The sequence below is a fragment of the Nelumbo nucifera genome, chromosome 3 (assembly GCF_055504915.1).
Source record: "Nelumbo nucifera cultivar China Antique chromosome 3, China Antique-T2T, whole genome shotgun sequence".
Classification (NCBI taxonomy): domain Eukaryota; kingdom Viridiplantae; phylum Streptophyta; class Magnoliopsida; order Proteales; family Nelumbonaceae; genus Nelumbo; species Nelumbo nucifera.
In genome coordinates this window covers 103,326,619-103,351,674 of record NC_142651.1, presented here as the reverse complement: position 1 = coordinate 103,351,674, position 25,056 = coordinate 103,326,619, and the positions used below count along the sequence as shown (strand labels likewise).

The 25,056-nt window shown below is 38.8% G+C and overlaps 1 protein-coding gene across 2 annotated transcripts in view; it reads left to right on the top strand.

The window, feature by feature from the left end:
• The first annotated feature begins 1,975 nt into the window (after nucleotides 1-1,975).
• GCP4 (GAMMA-TUBULIN COMPLEX PROTEIN 4) overlaps nucleotides 1,976-25,056 on the top strand; it is a 73,444-nt gene continuing 50,363 nt past the window's right edge. The window contains exons 1-9 of one of the 2 annotated variants that reach the window (XM_010261231.3): nucleotides 1,976-2,525; nucleotides 3,164-3,455; nucleotides 4,989-5,125; nucleotides 5,875-5,973; nucleotides 8,097-8,217; nucleotides 20,424-20,696; nucleotides 20,847-20,927; nucleotides 21,002-21,085; nucleotides 21,981-22,067. In XM_010261231.3, the coding sequence (XP_010259533.1) occupies nucleotides 2,368-2,525; nucleotides 3,164-3,455; nucleotides 4,989-5,125; nucleotides 5,875-5,973; nucleotides 8,097-8,217; nucleotides 20,424-20,696; nucleotides 20,847-20,927; nucleotides 21,002-21,085; nucleotides 21,981-22,067 (1,332 nt within the window). In that variant the 5' untranslated portion in view covers nucleotides 1,976-2,367. The remainder of the gene's footprint in view (nucleotides 2,526-3,163; nucleotides 3,456-4,988; nucleotides 5,126-5,874; nucleotides 5,974-8,096; nucleotides 8,218-20,423; nucleotides 20,697-20,846; nucleotides 20,928-21,001; nucleotides 21,086-21,980; nucleotides 22,068-25,056) is intronic. The other variant, XR_735447.3, reaches the window with a different exon arrangement.

The window sequence follows — 25,056 nt, the reverse complement described above, 5'->3', positions numbered from 1 at the left end:
TACTTATAAACAATATATATCTGTGCGTGTATGTATATATATTATTTAAAAATATTTGATAATTGATGTTTTATATATTAAATAGAGATTAATATAAATTCGTAGGAGATTAAAGATTTTAATCCTATGGTATTAGATCTTACAAAATTCTAATATAGTATTTAATGAAATATATAATTTACTAGACCATAATCTTCTCTCTCTCACCAATTTCACAAAACCACTGCCGTGCCCAATCTCTCTCTCACACCAAAAGACGAATCTTCTAGTGATGATGACTCCATTGATGAAGATAAATCTGAAGTTTAGAGTGGTTGCAAGTTTTGGGTAAAATTGAAATAATTTTCAATATTTTATTATTTATTTATTTACATTAATTTGAACTATTTTTTCTTAGTTTGCTAATATATTTTTTATTTCACTTTTTATTTGTAGGAGTTGAATGGAAGATGGAGCCCCTTATAGAGATGTTTAAAGTTGTTTTTGTGGATATTACATGACAATGGATGGTTATTTTTTGATAGATATTATAGGTTCTATGTTGATTTTTAGTTGATAGAATAATTAGTTTGTTAAAGTTGTCATTTTTAGCATACCAATTGAAACTTATAAATTACAATGTATAATTATTTAATTTCTTTTATGTCAAAAGCTTTTATCTTGATATTAAAGTTTAAAGTTCCTTATAGGTTACTATAGTCCCTACGACAATAAGTGAAAAAAAGTACAATTGTTTATTTTTTGAACTAAAATACAATAATTAGGCACAAAATCTTAGCCCGGCCCAACTTGGGCCCATATAGGGCCGGGCTCAAGCCTAACCTAAGCCCACTGTTATAAAAGCAAAGCCCAACCCCTGCCCGACCCATGATCACCCCTACCGCACACCATTGTGGGAACATCACTAAACACTCGATAAACATACTCTCTAAAAGTTTTTCTTAGGATAGAGGATTTTTTTTTATGGGACAGGTGTTACAAAATTTCCCCAAAGTATTTTATCAAACAAGTGTGACAAAATTTCCTGAGTGTTTACATGCATGCCTACGTGATCCCAATGCAATATGATCAGCTGTTATTTAAAACCTGTAAATTCACTGACAACATACCATCCATCAAGAACAATTTTCGTGCTTGATCAAGCCAAACCGAAAATCTAAATCTGGTTAATCAAACTGGTTGATTCAGTATTTTAAAGAACCGAAGGTATTGGTTCGATTTTAGTTAAGCAATACAGAAAATAGGTGATAAACTGAAACGACAGATATACATATATTTTTAAATATTTTATATATATATATATTTATGTATATTATATATTGTATATTTTCTATATATTATAAATTAATAAACATGCATTATACATAAATATATATATATATAATATCATATTATTTAAAATATAATATTATAGATATTTATAATTTTTTATTATATACTTATATATGTTTTTATAATATATATTATAAATATAAAAAATAAAAAAAAAATGACGAATGGAATAGATGGTTAATCGAATCAGTCAATTGGTTAATCGATCGACTCAAATTCGATTTCGATTACCGGTTTCCCAAAAATGGATAACCCCGATTTAATTTTAAAAATAGGCCTTAACCAAATCATTAACACCCTATTTTTCCAAGATCACATCTCCGCCCCACAAGGTACCACTCCATAATGTCCCACAACACATCCTTGCCGTATATTGAAAACATCTCCCGATAATAATACCAGAACTGATGATGTCATTATCGGGAGATATTCCCAATACACGGCAGGGATGTGTTGTGGGGCATTGTGAGGTACTCCCTTATGGGGTGGAGATGTGAACTCTATTGTTTCCCCCGACTCCATGAGTGGCTACGCACGGTGGATGTGCCTCTGAGACGTCCATTTGTGAGGAGCAGATCCCATTAGTGTTATGTCACATATGTGGATAGGTGTGAGTTTTGTCGTGGGCAGAAAATCCGGACTCATGAAACACGGGAAGCAACGCGAGGACAAAAAACAACGCGCGAAAAAAGAAATTTACTCGTAAATCCGTCAATTTTGAAAAAAGCCGTAGGTTCGTGCAAATGTACGTTAAGCTACGAATAGCTGCCTCCTTCCGACTCCGAGCGCGCCTGGTTCGGTTCCTGGCTTCTGCAAATGCGCTGTGCACACTGGACGGAGTCTGATACTCCGATCGGATTCAATTTTTCCATAGCAACTGTCCAACAAAAAGCAGTTCATTTCTCAACTTTTTTTTTTTTTTAAACGCACACATTCTTCCTTGTTTTTTATCCGTCTGCAATTCAAGAACTAAAATGCATTAAAAGGGATTCTACAAAGTTCTGGCAGTGAAATTGCATACGGAGATCGGAGAGAATGTTGCACGAGCTCTTATTAGCACTAATAGGATATACCGGAGATCTCATAGTCGACGAAAGGGAGCAGCAGAAAATTTTATTTCCCGATGCCCCAGTATCGGAGGAATGCACCTTCAAGCTAGCTCCCGACATTTCCTTCTTACAAGCCTCCGAAAGGTAATTAAATTCGTATGTTTCTCCCTCGACAACTCTCTCCCTGATACGTCTCTTGTTCATCCGCTCGATCGTAAAAGCTATTACTATGAATTTTATTCTTCTATACTTAGGGTTTCACTTACGTAGCCATGCTTGTGAAACTGGTGCTTTACTCCATATAGTCAATTGCGTTGAGTTGGATTATAATAACCTGCCTCACTGAAAGAAAATGGATACTCGAGATCTGTATCGACGTACAAAACCCTCCTATCCAATTTTACAGAATTGTAAACACAGTTTGAAACGAATTTACAGCATGCTTGGGAATGATGTTAAGGAGGTTACTTGGTTAGCTTATTGATGTGGAGATAGACTTGTAACTTGACACTGCTAATCATTTCTGGTTTCGGCATTCCGTAATTTAAACTTGTTGTGGTTATCCTGAACAAGAATTAAAACATCAATTCAGCAGCTTCAAGAGGGGAGGGGTAGCGGAAATATTTTACAGAGCTCTAGTTTATTACTATTAATTGTTTACTGCACTGATCCGTAGTTCTTGAATTTATTGTCAACCATTTTGAATTGTTGTCTCTGTCTGCGTATAGTTGAATGTTTGAGAAACTGTTTTCTTCATTTGAACAAAGCCTTGTTGATTGCAGGGCCGTTATCGAGAGTCTTATTTCCTTAGGATTTTATTATAGAGAGCTTGATCGCTTTGCATCAAAGTCTCGTAATTTAAGCTGGATACGGTCCACAAATGATGCTCCTTTATCACGAACTTCTGTTCTATTGAAGGGCAAAACAAAAAAGCCAAGCATATACCGTAGGGCCATAGCAAATGGCATTGTTGAAATATTATCAGTTTACAGGTCTGCTGTTCTACAGGTTGAGCAGATATTGCTATCAGATCCTATGCCCATATTGGCGACAGTGACTCGAGGACTCAATAAGGTTGGTCAACGTGAGCAGATATTAAACTGAGTAGTTATGGTCTCTTTGTAGGACTGACACCTCTATTTATTTATTTTATTTTTTTGGGTAAGAATTTAAGTATGGCTAGCACATCTGTTTATCTATTTCATGGTGTTGCCGGCAATTATATGCTACACATTTAATTTGTTGTTTTTTTCCCCAACAAAGCAGGTGAAGCTGAGGGTAAGATCTGCCTCACTGCACTGTATTATTGGGTTGACTCCCCCATATCAAATTCTTGATTAACCACATTTTTAACCCAGAGGTCTTGCACTGAGGCCCTGCTTACCCACCTTTTCACCCAAAAATGAAGGAAGCCCCAGATCAATTGGTTGGTTAGCTACATTGAAGCTCCAAAAGCTCCAAACTTCAATAAAAAAAAGCCTAAAAGGGTTGGCAAGCTTTATGGGATTGAAACTTTCCAGTGCAGGATAACCAAGAACATTTAGGGCTTTTTTGGGCGCCTATCCATGCCATGGTTCAAAGTATCGATACGATATGCCTGATACGGGGCATATAGTATCGTATCTTTTGAAAAAGATACGGTTCGAAATGCCTGTTTCCAGGTGTTTCAGACCCCCATTTTTTTTAATAATAAAAAGCATGCTAAAAGCTTCCCAAAAAACCAAAACGTGAAAAAAAAACAAAAACAAAAAAAATAAAGTTTCGGCCATTTCTAAGTACTGATATGATACAACCGAAACTCGTATCGTATCGATACTTTGAACCTTGATCCATGCTACTTAGTGAAAAATTTCTGTATCACTTACACTTCCTCTAAATGGTTAACTAGTAAATACATATATACCATGGAAGAGATAACATGAAACTTCACTTATTGTCTAGATTTCCCTTGTCTTGAAGCCCAAATTCACATTGGTAATGTGTGCATGCAGAGAATGTCTGCATAGAGAGAAAGTAAAAGATAGATAATTGGGAAAAGTTTGTAACTTTGTATTCCAAGATGGAGCTACTGTTGTAGCATATACCCAACTTTCTATTTAATCTCTTTGAAGAAGGTAGAGCTGATACAAAACTTGGCAGAGAACAAGTGCAAAAGTCATATTGACAAGATTGTTTCTACCCGTTAAGTTAAATAGACCATGAAATACAGGAACCATTTTCATTTGGGATTCTATTTTTTCGTTCTTGTTTTATGTGCCCTAGGGCTTCAGTAATCATTATCTGATTCTTTGTCAGACAGTTGATGTGTCAGTCAGCTTCGAGATTTTTTTTTTTGCACTATCCTTTTAGATTTCTATATTTTGTGTCCATTCGTTCTTCTTGATAAATTTATTCAGAGATCAATGTTGGTGAATGTTGCATCCTGGTTAAATTTGCATTGGTGATATTCTGGTTGCTTATATCTAATAGAGATGTTCCTGCTTTTAATTTTATCATGTTATCTCTGGAGTTAATGCTACTATATCTTTTTGTTCAGTTAAGATACCTGCAGTATCTCCTTATATATTTATTCTATATATTTTTCTTGACTTGTTTATTATGCCCTAGTTTTTTGTGCTTCTGCCTCCACTTTATGAGCTCATTGTGGAGATAGAGCGTGATGATGTTCGGGGTGGGCAGCTTCTCAACCTTTTGCACAAAAGATGCCACTGCGGAGTTCCTGAATTGCAGGCATGCATTCAAAGGTATTAGCTTTTCCACTTTTTTATTCATAAAAATCATGTTTGTTTTACAGCAGCAATGTTAGCTACATTTTTCTTGTGCAATTTGCTCATTGTCCACTTTTCCACTGCGGAGTCTTTTGCATGCTGACAGTTCCCTGCCTGATAAGTTTTTGCTTTGCGAAGGATGTATTCCATATTCTGCGCATCAGTGAATACCCCCTGATGTACTTTTTTTTTTTTTCCTATAGCTAATATCCATGTAGTTACCTTTTTCTAAAAGAAGGTGAAGTTTTCAAATGCTTTATTTTTACCGTATGCTGAATTGCTAACATTGGATCCTGAAACTTTGTCTTCTGTAGTTAATTGCCTTTTGATTGTGAGAGAAACTGCTGGCCAAATTTAATTTCATTTTAAATTATAACATAATAGTGGTGAAGTGTGCTAAATTTTTATTCCCCTGTTTTTCCCCTGAATATGAATCAGCTGTCTTGAAAGATGATTTTGTCTTTAATATAGTTAGTTGCCTTTTGATGGTGAATTTGAATATGAATTTTAGTTGAAACATTATCGGCATGTTATCAATTTCCTTCCATCTTCCAACGTACTCATATGGAGTACTTGGATTGTGCACAAAAATATATTTCATGAAAGAGGAACTAATGTTACAATCTTGCCATTGTATATGCTATACTCTGATGATATACGAAATGTAACTTCCCTATTATTTTGACCTACAGAGTGAAATTCAAAACTAGTTCCTCTTTTTGTAGGCTCCTTTGGCATGGACACCAAGTCATGTATCAGCAACTTTCATCATGGATGGTTTATGGAATTCTTCAAGATCAGCATGGAGAGTTTTTCATTAGAAGGTATTCAGTTGAAGTATTTTGATCAATTAGTTTTTGCAAGAGATAATTACCATTATCAGGTTTTGCATTAGAAGATGCTTGTGAAGTTGTGATTTCTATCCTCTTTTTAACCAAGGGGCTGCTTGATAACAATAACAGCTGAAGTGGCTGAACTGAGTGGCTTATTGATTTGTCTTTTAGAGAGCAAGTTATTAAGGAGGTTCTGAGCTCTTTAATAGCTGAAACTGAAATTGGGTTGATTACTGTACACAAATATTTTACTTTTTAGTTATTTTATCCACTAGAAGACAAAGCAATAAGTCATTCAGTTCAGCCAGTGCAGATGTTATCAAATGGCCATCATGTCATTGCTGTTGATAAGGATTTTGAAATGATCATTCTGTCTCCATTAAGAGATATGTTGCAATGACCTTTGTAATTTGAGATGTAGTCCAAAAAAAACAACATTAGCATGCCAAATCAAAGAAGAATCATAAATATCAATTCCATTATATATTTTGATCACTAGGGAGGGGTGTGGAAATACAATTATCAGATTGATAGTAGTATCATAGTATGCAGACTTCTTCTATGGGTAAAGATGGCCATGAAGTTAACCAAAAGATATGATGAACCATTTAATAACCAAAGAGCCATTCTATTCCAAGAATAAAGCATTCTCCCCAAAGCAAGCAGTTCTCTTCCCAATAAAAAACAGCCTTATAAAAGCCAAAAAACAGTTTTTTTCTTCTCCACGAGAAACATTTTATTGTTTTTGTAGTTTTGGTGGGATGATTCAAAAATACATGAACCTTTCTCTCTCTATAAAGAGCTTTTGGCCTTTATGCTTTATCTTTTATGTATTTTGTGTTTTTGTCTCTTTTCCTAGCCTCTTTAGCATGTGAAAACACTTTGTCCCACATTGCTTGGGAAAAGAGGTGGAGTTCACCTGATAAGATAACTTGCTTTCCCTGGTAGAGGCCCATTGGAGGATACACTTTACATGGTTATCACATGCTTGTGGGGGGTTGGGGGTGCTTTTCACACATGCGTGTGCATGCTCAAGCTGGCTGTGGGTGCACATGCACACTGCATTGTATCTTAATATTCTAGAGCTTTCGGGGTTTCTAGAGAGTCTTTTGGGGTTGGTTTTTGCATTGAATGTATTTTGTTTTATTTTACTCAACTATCTTTTCTTTTGTTGGTGATCCCTCATCATCTTTGGTATTGTATCTATCATTTATCTTTTAATGAATTTTCTTTTTTATTTACCTTAAAAAACCTTTGTTTAATTTATTTAAACTTCTTTCTTGTGTCTCTTCGAATAGGTGTTCAACATTGTTCTAGAGAGACACATCTGTTTCTGTTGGGTGGTTTTTGTGTCCATTTAGGTGTTTGGAAACTCTCTATAATAGAGGGTTAGACAACTCCGGTGATACACCACTGCACATGCATTGTTCCAACTTTATCTTCCTTATTTGAGCATCTTCTACAATGATTCGAGGACTGGTAAGCGAGTGCACAACTATTAGAAGCATGTAGGCTGTTTCATCTTGGAAACCAATTTGCAATTTCCTAGTTGCACGATAGGGGGCAAGGGCAAATGCGGCTTTAAGGAGAGTGACTAGATGGCATGTCTCAGCTGGTTTCACACCTCTAATGTCAATTTTGCACCTTCAACTAGCTGTTTTGCAGTTTACGGGCATGTTTTGCAGCTCAGACTTGCTGTTTCACAGCTTATAGTGGTTCGGTTTGCACCAAAATGATAAGTTCCCCCATCTATATTCACAACACATTTTGGCCCCAAATACAAAACACCTCACAAAATAATCTTTACACCGAAACTTGGGGGACCAAACTGTATAAACCCCATAAGAAGGTCCAACCCAAAATGTTTTCATGAAGAACTCACCACAAAATGTTCTCTCACCATGAAAAAAAATAATATATAAAATACCAGAAAAAGTAAAAAATAAACAAAAGAATTGTGGACAGCACTCTAAATAATGGTAAGGTCCATTTGTTATTATAGATTACAGTCTTCATATCTTGTTGATTTTTGATATTCTTCTTCTGGGCATTTGCTTTCAATTTTGAATTGCTTTGCCAAAATTAAGTACATGAAGTAATTATTATTTTTTCAGGCAGGAAGATAGGGATGTAGATAATAGGTCATCTTGTCCTGATGTGTCTGAGAAATTGGTGCAAAAATCACATGATGATGCATCTTTAACTGATTGGCACTTGGGCTTCCATATTTTTCTGGTATTCTTAAACTTTTTCTATTTAATGCTGTCATCTATTCTTATATAAAGTTGCATTTTGATATATGATTCTCATTGTCTGTCTCTTCTGTGCTCTTGCTTTGCTTCGTTTAGTTCTGAATCTGAAGTTACTGCAACACTTAAACTATGGGGACTGTGATGTATGGAATTGTTTTCTCTTTCTCAAGTCAACTACAGATCTCCGGAGAAGATCTGGCAATCTTGCAACTTCATATATGTTGAATTTCTGTCTATTGCCTGGCTAAAAGACGATAATTGCAGTTGTTTACTGTATGGATAATACATGCGCATAGACATTACTTATAAGAAAGGGCCATTCCTCAATGCTGCTCTAGCTATCCAGGGTCTTGGGAAATTGGACATAGACCTAACGTTTGGCATTTTAGAACAAATTTGCCACTCAGAATTGAATCTGCGTTCTCATGCTTGTCAGTCTGAGGTTTTACCATTGCACGAAGCAGAGGCACTCCTTCTCATGTCTGGAATTATGGGATTGTCTAGTTGTTTCATTCATAGAGCATATCTTTAATAGAAAATAATAAACAACCAGTTCTACATGATATTGATACTTTACTGCAATGTTTTAAAAACTGACCCGGAACCAGAACTTCTTTGGTCACTGGCTTGGGTCAGCAGTTCAACATTTGGTCCGAAGACAGCCTGTTGCAATTTAAAAAAATAAGAATAGAAATAATTAAAATAAAAACAGCCAAAAGCCATTGTCTGGGTCAAATGGGTCGATGGTCTAACTGCCTAGGTCAATGGGTCACTGACAAAGTAGTAGTCGTACAAGACTACAGATTTGAACAGAAAATAAAAGAAAATTAGAAGAGAAGAGGAGAAGAGAAGAAGAGAGATGGAGAAGAAGAACTTGTGGAAGGATTTTAGGAGAAGAGAGTGGTTGGTTGTATTAAACAGCCGCCCCACCCTTTGAATTTATATACATGCTTTCATAATTGTAATAGGACTTAATGTTTACATGGCAAGATAAGATAAGATAAGATTAAAACTAATCCTACTAGGAAAGCTAATCCTAATCAAGACTTAATTAAATCTATGCTGTCCCATGAGTACACTAATGTGGGGTCCACAGTTTCCTACACTCACCCTCAAGTTGGGAGTAGATGTTTGTTATTCCCAACTTGCATAGATCTTCCTCTAACTTCTTCCTTGAAACAACCTTGGTGAGAAGGTCTGCAAGCTGCATGTCGGAGGTGATGTAGGGAAGGCATACTTCTTGAGATGTAACTCTTTTTCTGATAAAGTGCCAGTCCACTTCAATATGCTTAGTTTTGTCGTGTTGTACTAGATTATGAGCTATATTAATGGTAGCCTGATTATCACAGTACAACATTAGGGGTTTCTCATAAACAATACTCAATTCCTCAAGTAATGATCTTAACCATAGAATCTCAGCCACACCATTTGCCATGGACATATATTCAACTTCAGCACTGGAGCGAGAAACAACACTTTGTTTCTTACTCTTCCAGGAGACCAGATTACCTCATATAAAGGCACAATATCCAGAGGTAGATCTTCGATCATCAACACACCCAGCCCAATCAGCATCTGTGTAGACTTCTATCTTCACGTCATTATTCTTGAACAAAATGCCTCTGCCTGGGGACCTCTTCAGATATGCTAATATCCTCTCAACTGCAAGGAGATGAATAGTTCTAGGAGAGTGCATATACTGACTAACTACACTATGAGGCAAAGATAGAGAAGTTTTCCAACTAACTGTTGGAACATAGCTTTATCTTCAAGAGGCTCTCCTCCCTCTGCATTGATCCTATGGTTTTGTTCAATAAGTGTGTCTGCAGGCTTAGCTCCCAACTTTCTTCTTTCTTCTAGCAGATCAAGAACATACTTCTGTTGAGAGACAAAAATCCCATGCTTGGATCTAGCTACCTCAATGCCCAAGAAGTATCATAGTTCCTCTAGATCTTTTACCTCAAACTCTTGATGAAGGAGTTGCTTAAGAGACTCAATTTCACTAGCATCACTTCCTATTAGTACATTATTGTCCACATACACAGCAAGTAAAGTTACGGAAGAAGTTACTCTCTTAATAAACAAGGTGTGGTCTGACTGGGCCTGCACATATCCGAACCTTTCAAGGGCTCGTCTGAATCTGCAAACCAAGCTCCGGGGGACTGTTTTAGTCCATATAAGGCTTTGTTCAATCGATAAACTTTTTTTTTTTCTGTCTCCGTACAATAAAATCCAAGAGACAATTACATGTAAACTTCTTCCTGCAAGTCTCCGTTGAGGAAGGCATTTTTAACATCCATCTGATACAATGGCCAAGAGTAACTAGTTGCAAGAGATAATAGGACTCTGATAGTGGTCATCTTTGCTACTGGTGCAAAAGTTTATAAGTAGTCAATACCATATGTTTGAGTAAATCTTATTGCAACTAATCGGGCTTTATACCTTTCAATGGAACCATCAGCATTATGTTTCATAGTGAATACCCATCTACATCCAACCGGTTTCTTTCCTTTGGGCTGATCAACTATTTCCCAGGTATTGTTTCTGATGAGGGCATCCATTTCTACTTTTATTGCATCTTTCCATTTTGGTACTGCCAATGCTTCCTGTATTGTTCTGGGAATGGGAATATCTGCAATGGATGCAAGAGAAGACTTGTAGGAGGAAGATAAATGACCATAGGACAAAAACTGATAAATGCAGTGAGCTGTGGATGTGGTGCAACGACGCTTGTCCTTACGGACTGCTATGGGAAGGTCAAGATCATCTAATGAAGGTGAAGGCTCCATGGCGGGATGTCTCTCATCTGTAGTATTTGTGGTACCTGGATCTGGATTTGTAGAAGGAACTGGGGCTACTGTGGTACTGGGATCTGGATCTGCAGAGGGGGTTGGGACTGGCCTGGACTGCTGATGTTCGAAATCAACCTGTCTCCATCGTCTGTGATAGACTCTCACATCCTTGCACCTTTGACAACCTTCCCCACTACACCCTTCTTCACTTAATGGGATTGGTAAAGGAACTTCTGATGTGCTAATCCTAGTCTCATTATTCTCCCCCTGAAGAGAAACCCGTGGGTAATAGGGTTTATCCTAAAAAAAAGTGACATCCATTGAGACAAATCTTTTTCCAGAAGTGGGTTCATAACAACAATATCCCTTTTGAGTTTGTGCATAGTGAAAGCTAAATTACTGTAGCCGAAGTAGCAGAAAAGAGAAGAAGAAGAAGAAGAGATGCAGGAATGTCGAACTTTCTACTCAGTCGACAGTACTATTATTTATATTATGGTGTAGTACAATGGTACAGGAAGTTACTAGAATGCCCCTGATTAGTGATGGGACACCTAGACAACTTAAAACATTAAACAGGATTAGGCCCATTAACAAAGGCCCAGTACAGGACAACTTAAACTTAAGTAAAGGCTAATAAGAACTCTTATCAGCCGAATACTCATACATACAAAGACTTCAATCCAACACTCCCCCTCAAGCTAAGCATGGATATCAATCATGTTTAGCTTGCCAAGCATGTCCCTAAACTTTGTTGCTGCTAGCCCTTTAGTCAGTACATCCGCAATTTGCATCTCAGATGGAGTATAAGGCACACAGAGTTCACCCGAGACAATTCTTTCTCTAACAAAGTGCCGATCAATCTCAATATGTTTTGTCCTGTCATGCTGCACGGGATTGTTGGCAATGTTGATGGCAGCTTTATTGTCACAATACAGCCTGAGAGGACCTTCAGCCTTAATGCCAAGTTCATTAAGAAAAGTTCTGAGCCATAAGAGTTCAGCAACCCCGTGGGCCATAGCTCGATACTCTGCTTCTGCACTTGATCTAGCCACTACATTCTGCTTCCTACTGCGCCATGTGACCAGGTTTCCTCCCACAAATGTACAGTAACCCGAGGTTGACGTCCTGTCTCCAACAGACCCAGCCCAATCTGCATCAGTGTAGGCTTCAATTTCAATTCTATTGTTTTTCCTGAAGAGAATTCCCTTCCCTGGGCAAGTCTTCAAGTACCTGAGAATCCTTTCAATTGCTTTCATATGAGGAATCTTTGGAGAGTGCATAAATTGACTGACAACATGCACAGCATAAGCAATATCTGGCCGAGTGAGGGATAAGTATATCAGCTTCCCTACCAATTTTTGGTATCTCTCTTTATCATAGTAGTCCTCCCCTACTGATTCCTGCAGGCCATGGTTCTGTTCCATTGGAGTATCTGCTGGCCTACACCCCATCATGCCTGTTTCCTCTCGGAGGTCAAGAACATACTTCCGCTGACATATGTAGATTCCCTCTCTTGACCTGGCAACTTCAATCCCAAGAAAATATCTCAAATGACCCAAGTCTTTGATCTCAAATTCAGAAGCTAGAAACTCCTTCAGTCTTTTTATCTCTTCCAAGTCATTCCCGGTAATTACCATATCATCCACATAAACAATGAGTGCAGTAAGTTTGCTATCCTGTCTCCTTATGAACAAGGTATGGTCTGCACCACTCTGAGTGTACCCCACTTTCTTCATGGCCCCACAGAGCCTCTCAAACCATGCACGGGGAGATTGCTTCAACCCATATAATGCTTTCCTCAATTTGCACACCTTTCTACTAAAGTCATAGCCTGGTGGAGGTTCCATAAATACCTCTTCATGAAGGTCACCATTTAAGAAGGCATTCTTCACATCCAGCTGATGAAGTTCCCATGAAAAATTTGTTGCTAGTGACAATAGAACCCGAATTGTGTTGAGCTTTGCTACCGGGGCAAAGGTTTCTTTGTAGTCAATCCCTTCTTTCTGAGTAAACCCCTTTGCCACAAGTCTGGCCTTGTACCTTTCAATGGACCCGTCCTCCCTGTGCTTTACAGTAAATACCCACTTGCACCCAACAGTGGTCTTCCCCTCTGGCAGATCCACTAATTCCCAAGTTCTTGCTTTCATTAGGGCTTTCGTCTCTTCATTCATAGCTTCTTTCCACCTTGGATCAGACACAGCCTCTGAGTACCTAGAAGGAACACGCACAGAGGAAAGAGCAGACACAAATGAGTGATAGGCAGGAGATAAATGTGAGTAAGAAACAAAATCAGCAATGGGGTGCCGGGTGGTGCAAGAGCGGATAGGCTTACGGAGAGCAATAGGAAGATCCAAATCAGAAGTATGAGAGTTGAAATTACCTTGGATTGTAGAGACAGATTGATCCGAGTCCAACTGATTGCTGTCATGAGGTTGATGACCCCTTTTCCTTCTGTTGTATGTAAGTATCTCTTTTTGTTGCCTACTGGAGCCTTCAAGAACATCTGCAGCATCAGGAGAGGTAACCGGCACAGTGGGAGCCTCACTGGGTTGACCCGGAATGTCACAACAAGGAGTAGGAGGAGAGGATGGAAGACCCGAGGTAGATAGGGGAACAAAAAAGGAGGGAGAATGAGAATCCTCTTCCATCCCACTAGTCTCCCCCTGAAGAGGATTTTGAGAAGACTGAAAATAGGGTTGAGACTCAAAGAACACCACATCTCTGGTGACATACTTTCTCTTGGAGACAGGGTCATAACACTTGTAACCCTTTTGTGTAGGGGAGTACCCCAAGAATATTCCCTTTGTAGCCTTAGGATCTAGCTTAGTCTTCTTTGGATCCTTCACATGTATGAAACATATACAGCCAAAGACCCGAGGAGGAAGGGGAAAGTCTGGAAGAGTGGGGCACAAAACAGAGAAAGGGGTTTTCATACCCAACACCTTAGATGGCATCCGGTTTATCAGATATGATGCAGAAAGTACAGCTTGAGACCAGTATTGCTTGGGGACTTTGTGTTGGAATAGTAAGGCTCGAGCTGTCTCCAATAGATGTCTATTCTTGCGCTCAGCAACTCCATTCTGCTGAGGAGTATAAGCACAGGATGACTGATGTAGTATGCCAGCATCTTCCAGGAATAAGTTCAAGGATTTTTCAAAGTATTCAGCAGCATTGTCTGACCTGAATTGCTTAATCTTCTTATTAAACTGTATTTCAATCATCTTGCAAAATGCCATGGTTATCCGTGGTACTTCATCCCGTCCTTTTAACAGGTAGATCCATGTACAACGAGAGTAGTGGTTAATAAAACTGATAAAGTACCGGAAGCCATCAAAGGAAACAATGGGTGAAGGGCCCCAGACATCAGAATGAACCAAATCAAAAGGAGCACAAATTTCATTGCTGGAAATTGGATACACAGTTCTACATTGTTTTGACATTTGACATACTTCACAGGTTAGACTCTGACTTGGAATGCCCTTAAACAATTCGGGAAACAACATTTCTAATGAGGAGAAAGACACATGACCTAGCCTAGCATGCCAAAGATGCAGCTTAGCTATTGACTCCACACTTTCTGGATTACTAGCAGCAGATGCTTGTAAGGCTGAGCCGATGTTTGCATCAAGGTAGTAGAGGCCTCCATACTCATGACCGCACCCAATCGTTCTCCTTGTCAATCTGTCCTGGAAGACACAATGAGTAGGAAAAAAGGTTATACTACAGTTCAAATTTTTGGTAAGTTTTGAAACAGACAAGAGATTTGAGGTAAGACTGGGAACATGTAAAACTGATTTAAGAGGGAGGTCCTTGCTTAGGTCAACAATTCCCTTTCCAGAGATAGTGGAGAAAGACCCGTCAGCAACTCTCATCTTATCTTGACCAGACAACAAATGATATGAAGAGAATAGGGAAGACATATGTGTCATATGGTCAGTAGCACCGGAATCAATAACCCAAGAAGTAGAGTCAATAGAGCCAGTGGCACTGAAGGTAGAGGCTGTACCTGATCTAGCAAGAGATGTAGAAGCAAAAGAATTATTTCTTAGACGGGCTAATGCCCTACTAAGGATCTCAACCTCACTAGCAGAGAAGCCCAATGTACCAGTTCCAGAGGAATCAACAACCTGTCCCATAGGAGAAGAAGACACTGTTGGTGTATTTTGTGAGTTGTCATCATTGTTGCTGGTGACAAAATTCCCACTTGCCGCAGGCCTGTTATCTCTAGAAGAAACATCTCTGGGTATTGAAGACATCTTGACTGCAGCCACTGTGTAGGTGACACTGATTGAGACTAGCCGAAGCAGTTCTGAAGGTTCTGAACCAGTTCTGGAGCAGATCTGATTAGCTGAAATGACCACAGCAGGTTCTGACAGCACTCGACATAGTTTCAGACTTGCCGAGACTGTCACAGTTCTGAAACAGTTCAGTTACAACAGCAAGCAAGGAGTTCTGGGCTGGTAACCGACCTGAAGCTAAGGGTTCTCAACTATTGTGCTATGCAGACTCCACTTGAACTTTGAGTACTGCAACTGTAAAGAGAGTGCCCTTCCTTGCGGCCAATACTAGGACTGCTGACATCAGTCCTCAACTAGGGTTCACAGTGCTGAACAATCTGGAGCTGGCAGCTCCCTAGGTAATCTCACAGCAGTGGTGAGGGGTTTCGGACTGATAACCACCCTGAACTTGGAGCTGTTTGCCACATTGCTATGATGGTAGAAGTGTTCACAGTGCTGGTAGAACACTAGATAGACTTCACTTGGGCTGAACCAAAAACTGCAACAGTTCGGGTACAGTAGTGAGTGAACAGTTCGAGGCCGCAACAGTAGCAAGTGAACAATGGGCTCTGTAGAAGAAGCTAAGTCTGTGCGAGTCTTGCTGGAGCACCGAAGCTGTAACTGTAGAAGTTGCTAAGCCCCTTTCGGCTAGTGCTAGGACTGCTGAAATCAGTCCTCAACTAGGTCTGTCCTACACAGACCTCTCTTAGTAGCCAAATAGCTACTATTTGCTGGAAATAACCTAGTAGGACATCTACTTCTGGGTCTTACTTCCCTTGAGTCCCACAACCAAGAGAAACCCTAGGTTCGAACTTGCTTTACTCTTACACCCCTAGGTCTTCTCTACAGCAACCCAGAAAAGGGAGAGAGAAGATGAAAAGACAACAAGAGAAGAGAGTGTGTGCCGGCTGAAACTAGGAAGAAGCTAATGCTCTGATACCATGAAAGCTAAATTACTGTAGCCGAAGTAGCAGAAAAGAGAAGAAGAAGAAGAAGAGATGCAAGAATGTCGAACTTTCTATTCAGTCGACAGTACTATTATTTATATTATGGTGTAGTACAATGATACAGGAAGTTACTAGAATGCCCCTGATTAGTGATGGGACACCCAGACAACTTAAAACATTAAACAGGATTAGGCCCATTAACAAAGGCCCAGTACAAGACAACTTAAACTTAAGTAAAGGCTAATAAGAACTCTTATCAGCCGAATACTCATACATACAAAGACTTCAATCCAACACATAGCAAAGGAAAATACATTTGGAGGCCTTAGGATCAAATTTGGAACGATGAGGACCAAGGATCTGAACGAAGAAAGTGCAACTAAAGGTTTTAAGTGGAATGGTGAACGATTCTTTATCAGGGTATAGAAGGGTAAATGAAGATTTCATGTCAAGAACCCGTGAGGAATCCGATTGATGAGATATATTGCTGTAAGAACAACATCCCCCCAGAAACGTATAGGCACATTTGAGGTAAACATAATGCCTCTAGCTACATCCAATACGTGTCTATTCTTTCTTTCAACAACCCCATTCTGCTGTGGTGTATGTGGGTAGGTACTCTAATGGATAATCCCTTGGTCAAGCAGGTAGGAGGCTAATGGGTTTGCAAAATATTCTTTTGCATTGTCGGATCTAAAAATTTTAATTTTGACCCCAAATTGGGTTAAAATCATTTGATGAAAGATCCGGGTTAATGCTGGGACCTCATCTCGAGAACGCATAAGGTAAACCCAGGAAAACCGAGTATAATCATCAACAAATAACAAGAAATATCTGTACCCCCTATGGCAGTGGTATGATAGGGTCCCCAAACATCAGTATGCACAATTTCAAAAGGAATATTGCTCCTATTATTACTTAATGAATAGGTTGTCTTACAATGTTTTGCAAGCTCACAATTCTCACATTTCAAACTAGACATTTGGATAGATTCAAATAAACTAGGAAACAAACTTTTTAAGGCCTGAAAGGATAAATGACCCATCCTATTATGCCAAAGCATCACTTGATCAACATACTGAGAAACAGAGGATTTCTTAGTTTTGCTATCTTCCTGATGAGCACTTCCTCCAAGTAGGTAGATTCCATTCGTTTCACGATTAGTCCCAATCACCTTCCTTGTCTCCAGATCCTGAAAAACACATCAATCAGGAAAAAATGTTATTGAGCAGTTCTGTTTTTTTGTAATGCTACTAACTGAAAGCAAGTTAGTATTAAGCTTAGGAACATGCAAGACAGAGGATAGAGAAATGGCATTAGACAACTTGATGTCTCCTTTGCCATAAATAGGGATAAGGGATCCATCAGCAATGGACACTTTGTCTTTGCCAGAAGATAAATGATAGGTAGAAAAAATGATGGCAAGCCAGTCATATGGTCAGATGCTCCTGAATATATTTTCCAAGAATGTTCTGTATTACTTGGAGCTGAAGCATGATAAGCTAAGGCCCGATTACTTGATTGAGCAAAAGATGAGGTTGAAGGAGTTGATGGTGGCTGAGTTACTAACTTCACTTTCCAACTGTGTCAGAGCAGCTCGGACAACAACTAGGGTGTCTAAGGAGTGCCTCTTGAGGCTGTTGAGGCTGCACTATCAGTGTTAACAGCCATATTGGCATTCCCCTTTTTGTTTCCGAGTTTTGCTGGAACTAGATGTGGATGCAACTTCCAACAAGTGTCTTTAGTGTGTTTAGGTTTCTTGCAATGTTCATACACTACGTCCTTCTTAGCCTCTTTCTTCATATCCCTTTCCTTATCTCCCCTAGACTTGGGTTTAACTGCTGCCAGGGCAGATTCGAAAGGCTGCTGCTGCAACATAACCTTTCTCCTAGTCTCCTCACTGTGCACTAGGGAATAGGCTTGAGACAGAGTCACACCCTCTCTTGTCAACAACTATTGTCTTATAATATCATACTCAGAATTTAAACCAGCCAAGAACTCAAATACTATGTTAGTTTCAACTTGTCTTTTTGTAAGTCTGTGCATCTCTATGGCTTTCCCATTCTATTGTCTCAAGATGGTCAATTTCATGCCACAAAGATTTTAGGGTTGAAAAATAAACAGAGACCTGTTTCTCTCATTGTCCGAGATTTCTAACTTCCCATTTCAGCTCATAAGCCCTAGCAACATTAAGGGGCTGAGAATAGGTTTCTTTCACAACATCTCATATTTCTTTAGCTGTTTTTGCCCATAAGTAATTTCGGCTGATGCGTGGCTGTATGGAGTTGCACAGCCATGTCATCACCAAATAATTTTCCTGAATCCACCTAGCATAAGTGGGATCCTCCTTAGTTGGTTCCTTCACATCCCCCAACAAGTAGTTCAGCTTTCCTCTTCCCCCAATGGCCATCATGGCTGATTGGGCCCACTCTAAGTAGTTTGAACCATCAAACTTTATAGTTGTAATCTGGAAGGTGTTTCCAGACATGCTACCTGAACCAGTCCAAAAAACACTCTCCCCTTGGCTTTTAAACTCCATTATTGATCAGTAAAAAAACTTCCTAATTACTGTACCAGTCGGCCTACTAGGTCTGCAGCAGGTAATAGCAGTAAAAGAAGCCCTAATTTCTGTGACAGTTGGCCTATTAAGACTCATAGCAGTAAAAAAACTGTAACAGTTCTGTTGTAACAGTCCTGTTGAAACAGCTCTACTGAATCTTCCAGAGAGCAAAGAAATCGAGGGAGACAAGTCCTGAAGCAATAACAGCCCTGAAACTTGAGGGTTTCTCTTAAACCCTAAAAATGACTACAGAAGTCTTTTGGAGTTTTTTTTTCGTACCTCTTATATCAAGGTATTCTTGCTGCCGGTCTTAAGAAAGATTGAAAAACTTACCAGAAAATTCTGAAAAGCTTTGATCTTGATGAAAACTTCTGGAGTTTTGATTGTCTCTCTCAGTCTTGAAGAGAAAAAAAAAACTGATCTTGAACCAGAAATCTTCTGAAATTCTGATTGCCACCTCTAGTCTTGATCAAGAACTGATCTTGATCCTCTAATCTTGAAGGGGAAATTCTGATCTTGAACAGAAATCCTCTGAAATTCTGATCACAACCTCTAGTACTGATCGAATAGAAATCCTTTGAAATTCTGATCGCCACCTCTAGTACTGATCAAGGATTGATCTTGATCCTTTTCTCTTCCGCTGATTCTTCCTGGTTATCAAAGATACGATCCAATCTTTGGACTGCTGTTGTAAATAACCTCCAAGAATCAGCCAAAGAGAGCTTTCTCTATTCTTCCAACCCTAGGCAACTCTCATGTGGTCGGCTGGATCAAAATCACATGAGAATCCCTAATCCAAGCTCTGATACCAAGTAGTCGTACAAGACTACAGATTTGAACAGAAAATAAAAGAAAATTAGAAGAGAAGAGGAGAAGAGAAGAAGAGAGATGGAGAAGAACTCGTGGAAGGGTTTTAGGAGAAGAGAGTGGTTGGTTGTATTAAACAGCCGCCCCACCCTTTGAATTTATATACATGCTTTCATAATTGTAATAGGACTTAATGTTTACATGGCAAGATAAGATAAGATAAGATTAAAACTAATCCTACTAGGAAAGCTAATCCTAATCAAGACTTAATTAAATCTATGCTGTCCCATGAGTACACTAATGTGGGGTCCACAGTTTCCTACAAAAGTCAACAGTTTTTGGCAAAGAACAGTTCAGGGGTGAAATGGAACTGGTTGCCTGGATGGTTTCCAGGCCGAATGGTCTGACCGTCCGGCTTCAAAACCATGCTTTACTGCATACAAGTAAGAGTTAGTAGGAATAGATAATTACAAGCAGACCATGGTTATCTATTCAGGTTATGATGCTAGTGCATCATATGGATCCTTGTTGCTCACTTTCAGTTTTTTTATTTGTTATCTTTTATCTCTTTTGGTAAAAACCCCTTTCCACCAGCTCTGAAATGTCTGTTCCGTGATTTTAAGATCTTGCATCTTGTTTCATCATATATTGCAACAGATTTTCGTCTAAGTTTATCTCTTTCAATTGATATAGTGATACACTTTTTCCTTTTCCTTTGCCTAAAAAAATATTCCTAGGCCATATAGCAATACAAAGTTGAACTTTATGCTGTTATATTTTATTAATTTTTCTGCTTATTTGTTCAGGACATGTTACCAGAGTACATCCGTATGCCTGTTGCAGAATCAATTCTTTTTTCTGGAAAAGCAATCAGGGTCCTACGAAATCCAAGTCCTACTTTTAGATATCAAGATGCCGTTAATCATCAACCAATACCCAAAGGGTCACTTAGAGTTCAAGGATTTATGGGGCGCTTTGCTTTCCAGAAAGAGTCTTTTGCAGATTTGAAATTGATAGGAGAGGAATTACTTCCACAGTCCGAGGCTGATAAAATTGATGCTATGCTTCAAGAGCTAAAGGTCTAGTTATTAGTTTTACTGCTGCTGTATCATTCCACATATACATGTCAGAAGTGATGTTTGCACTTTGTAGTTTCTCATGACTATCATTATAGTTTCCCTTGGTTTCTTGTGCTACTATAACATCAAATGCTTGATTACTTTCTGCAGGATACTGCTGAATTCCACAAGAGGTCATTTGAACATGCAGTTGACTCCATCCGTACGATTGCAGCCAGTCATCTTTGGCAGGTGAACTGCGAATACGAGGGATTTTGTTCTTCTTGCTCTTCATTCATCTATTTACTGTTTGCCCTATTTTTCAGCTTGTGGTTGTTCGTGCCGACTTGAATGGCCACCTGAAAGCTCTTAAAGATTATTTTCTTTTAGCTAAGGGAGATTTTTTCCAGGTAAATGATGCATTTTAACAATCCTGTTTTTGCAGAACGCAGTCTTCTGAATGTAAGCATTTTTTTTTTGTCTTACTGAATCTCAATTCTCAATTCTGCATCTTCATTATAAAAAGAATATTCCGTCATCATTTCCTCTAGTTTTATTTCCATGTAATACTGGAGAAAGAAGGGGATGTTCTTCCTATATTACTATACCACCATTAAAGGAGTGCTAGTTTCTGATACTTTCACATACTACTTGCTCCAATTAGTGTGGAGAACTAACTTCCTCACTGGCACACTGGTTTTAGTTATCTTTGCATCCTTGTGCCTAACTTTTATTTTATTTATATTCCTAATTGTTGCACAACCCATAATCTACTCATGGACCTTGAACAGGATTTGCATGCAGTGGGCTATTGCACAGCTAATTTACCTTAGATGCTTATTGCACTCGGACTTGACTTCAACTTCTGTCTTTTGCAAGAACTGGCTTCATGTGATCTTGAATTAAAGATTCTTAAAAGACAACAAGCTTAAACATTAGGATGTTTTATCATAAAAGTACAACCTATTTTTCCTGGTCAGATGCATTGTCTTAATATCCATTCTTTATCTACTTAACAATTCAAGATCGACTTGGTGAAATCTTTTTGACCAACTCATGGTCTGACACTTGGACTGTACAAGTTCCTGTTAATGATGACAATTTTTGTAGTCTTCTTCATGACTCCCATCATCTATTGCCGTTGCTAGAAAGAGGCATATCTGGTTTTGTTATGTTGTGGTTAAGTTAGACTTCCTATCCACTGTGTATAATGCTGTTCCTGTTCCTAAATGATGATATAAGTACCCATATTTTTACCCCATAAGACGATTCTTTTGGTAATAGAAGTATGACTTGGTATTCCAGTGTTTTCTTGAGGAAAGTCGCCAATTGATGCGTCTACCACCTCGTCAGTCAACTGCTGAAGCTGATCTTATGATCCCATTTCAGTTGGTAAGATAATCATGATTATGATTACATTACAAATTGTCACCATTTTATTATTATTTTTTTTAAGTTGATGCTTGTGAATATTCTATGTGATGTGGTAGCTTAGTTATATAATGTTAAGAACAAAATAACAAAGTATTTACAATACCATGCCCATCACCAGTTCACTCATGCAAACCTAATATTTTCTTGATTCATCTTTTCCATGTTCCAACTTTTATTGTTAGTTGTTGTGTTTTGGTGTCTATCCTACATATTTGTATAAGTTGAACTTAGATCTTTGCTTACAATTAAATATATGAGCAATGAGTTAATAAAGTTATTTACTGTTGTTGCACACCTTTCAAGTTGTTAATCTTTTGATTGCCAATCCAAATTTTTTCTATGTGATACCATAGGTACATATCATAATCATACACCTGGCTTCCTATGATGCAACTTTAAGACCTTGTTTCATCATGTGAAACTAGGGCTGTCAAAGGACTCAAAGTCCAATACCCGATTAGACTCTGAATCCGATTATCCTGGATTTGGATATTAGAAGTTGCATCTGAATAATAATCAGATCGGATCTGGATTTAACCCCATCCGATCGGGTTAAAATTCGAATTCGATAAAAATTTATTATTTTATATGTTTGTAGTATAATTATGTCTATATATAAATATTTTATATATAGACATATGCTTGTAGTATAATTTGATAAAGTTTATTATTTTATATGTTAAATCCAATTCCTCCTCAAAATCACAACTCAGGTAACCCTGTCAATTCGGTTTTTAGTACTGATGTTTGCTCTATGTCCTTGGTGCCAGATTCCATCTCATACCCAAAGCCGAGAGCTCATGAGAAACCTAGTGTGAAGTGCTCAAGGAGTAGGGTAGTGAAGGGAACTAAAAGAGGTAAAGACCTAGAAGAACAAGAAGAGAGAAATAAAAGAATTTGGGAGATCATTGTGAGTTTTTTGGACGACTTTGAAAGGGAGGTTGTAAAAGAGGTAGAAACAAACAGGGATGAAGAAAAAGTACCGACTCCAACCGAGAATGTGTTCGAACTTCGAAGGGGAAAAAACAGGGAATACAGAGGACTTGGTAATGGAATTTGTGGGGAAACTAGGTTGTAAACTCAAGGACCCCAACGATCTGAAAGTCTTCTTATAGAAACAGAAGGAGGAAGGTAAGGTGAGGAAGCGAAAGCTAATGGAAGTGGAGAGACTGAGGAGAGATGTTGAGGGGGACAAAACTCTAGGGGGAAGATGGGAAAGAAAAAAAGGGCATAAGTAGAAAGGTCTCAGAGGGGTCTCCTAAGCGAGGTTGGAATGAAAATAGTTAGCTGGAATGTAAGGGGTTTAGGAAGTGCGAGAAAAAGAGCAATAGTGAGAGAGGTCATTAGGAAGCTGAACCCAAATATAGTGCTGATTCAAGAGTCAAAGAGAGAAGATTTTGATAGAGATGGGCTAGAAGCATATGGAAGGCTAGGGGTATTAGTTGGGCAATTGCTCTGTCATGGGGATCTTTGGGAGGTATAGTTACTATGTGGAAGAATGAGGTGCTAGAGGGGATTGAGGATCTCATTGGAAACTTTACAGTCTCTATAAAGTTTAAACAATTAGAGGATGGGTTTGAGTGGGTGTTCACGAATGTTTATGGGCCTAATGATTATCGGGAAAGGAGGAAATTATGGGAAGATTTGGGGGATATTAGAGGGTTGTGGGAGGGATCATGGTGTATTGGAGGAGATTTTAATGTAATCCGGTTCATGAATGAAACTAACAACTCCAGACAAAGGGTGACAACTAGCATGAGGAGCTTTAATAGTTTGGTGGACACCCTCCAACTCAAAGAGATCCCTTTAATGCATAGTAACTTCACTTGGCCCAACCTCCAAGCTAACCCAGTTTGTTCCAAATTGGATAGATTTTTATTTTCTTTAGATTGGGAAGAACATTGGGGTGGATTGATGCCGAGATCACTCCCAAGGGTAACGTCAGACCATTGGCCAATAGTGATTAGTGATGAGACACTAAGGAGTATTGGCCCTACTCCGTTCCGGTTTGAAAACATGTGGCTAACACACTTGGATTTTGTTCAGAAGATTAAGGGTTGGTGGAGGGAGAGTAACCCTAGAGTGGAGTGGAAAAGAATGAGGTTCCATAAGAAGCTTCAATACTTGAAAGAGAGACTTAAGGAATGGAGTATGATAGAGTCTGGGAGGATAAAGGAGAGGAAGAATACTCTCATGGACTAAATTGAGGAGATTGATCGAAAAGAAGAAGATGGGAGTACAGAGGAAAGAGATAGGGAACTAAGGTGGAATTTAAGAAAGCAGTTGGAGGATATCTTGATCAAAGAGGAGATTAGCTGGAAGCAAAAATCGAGGTGAAAGTGGATCAAGGAGGGTGATAGGAAAACAATTTTTTCACGCCCTAGCAATGGGAGATTTCAGGCCGATAAGTTTGGTGAATAGTCTTTATATGATCATAACAAAGGTGATGGCTTGCAGGATCAGGAAAGTCCTCCCCAATATTATTGAACTTGACCAAGGAGCTTTTGTTGAGGGAAGACAGATTATTGACCAAATTCTAATAGCAAATGAAAGTGTGGAGGATTTCAAAAGATCGGGGAAGAAGGGTGTGGTATATAAACCGGACGTGGAAAAGGTGTATGATTTAGTGGATTGGTCATTTTTGCTTCAGGTAATGCTAAACTATGGTTTTGGAGAGAGATGGTGTAAGTAGGTGATGGGGTGTGTTAGGTCTTGTCACTACTCCATTTTGGTGAATGGGACAGTGGTGGATTTCTTCCCAACTCTAAGAGGAATAGGGTGAGGAGATCCCCTATCTCTGTTTTTGTTTACTTTGATAGTTGATGTCTTGGGAAGACTGGTCTCTAGAGCAGACTCGAGGAACCTAATAAAAGGTTGGGGAGTTGGTAAGGATGGGGCACCTCTAACTCATCCGCAATTTGCGGATGATACAGCCCTCTTTTGTGAA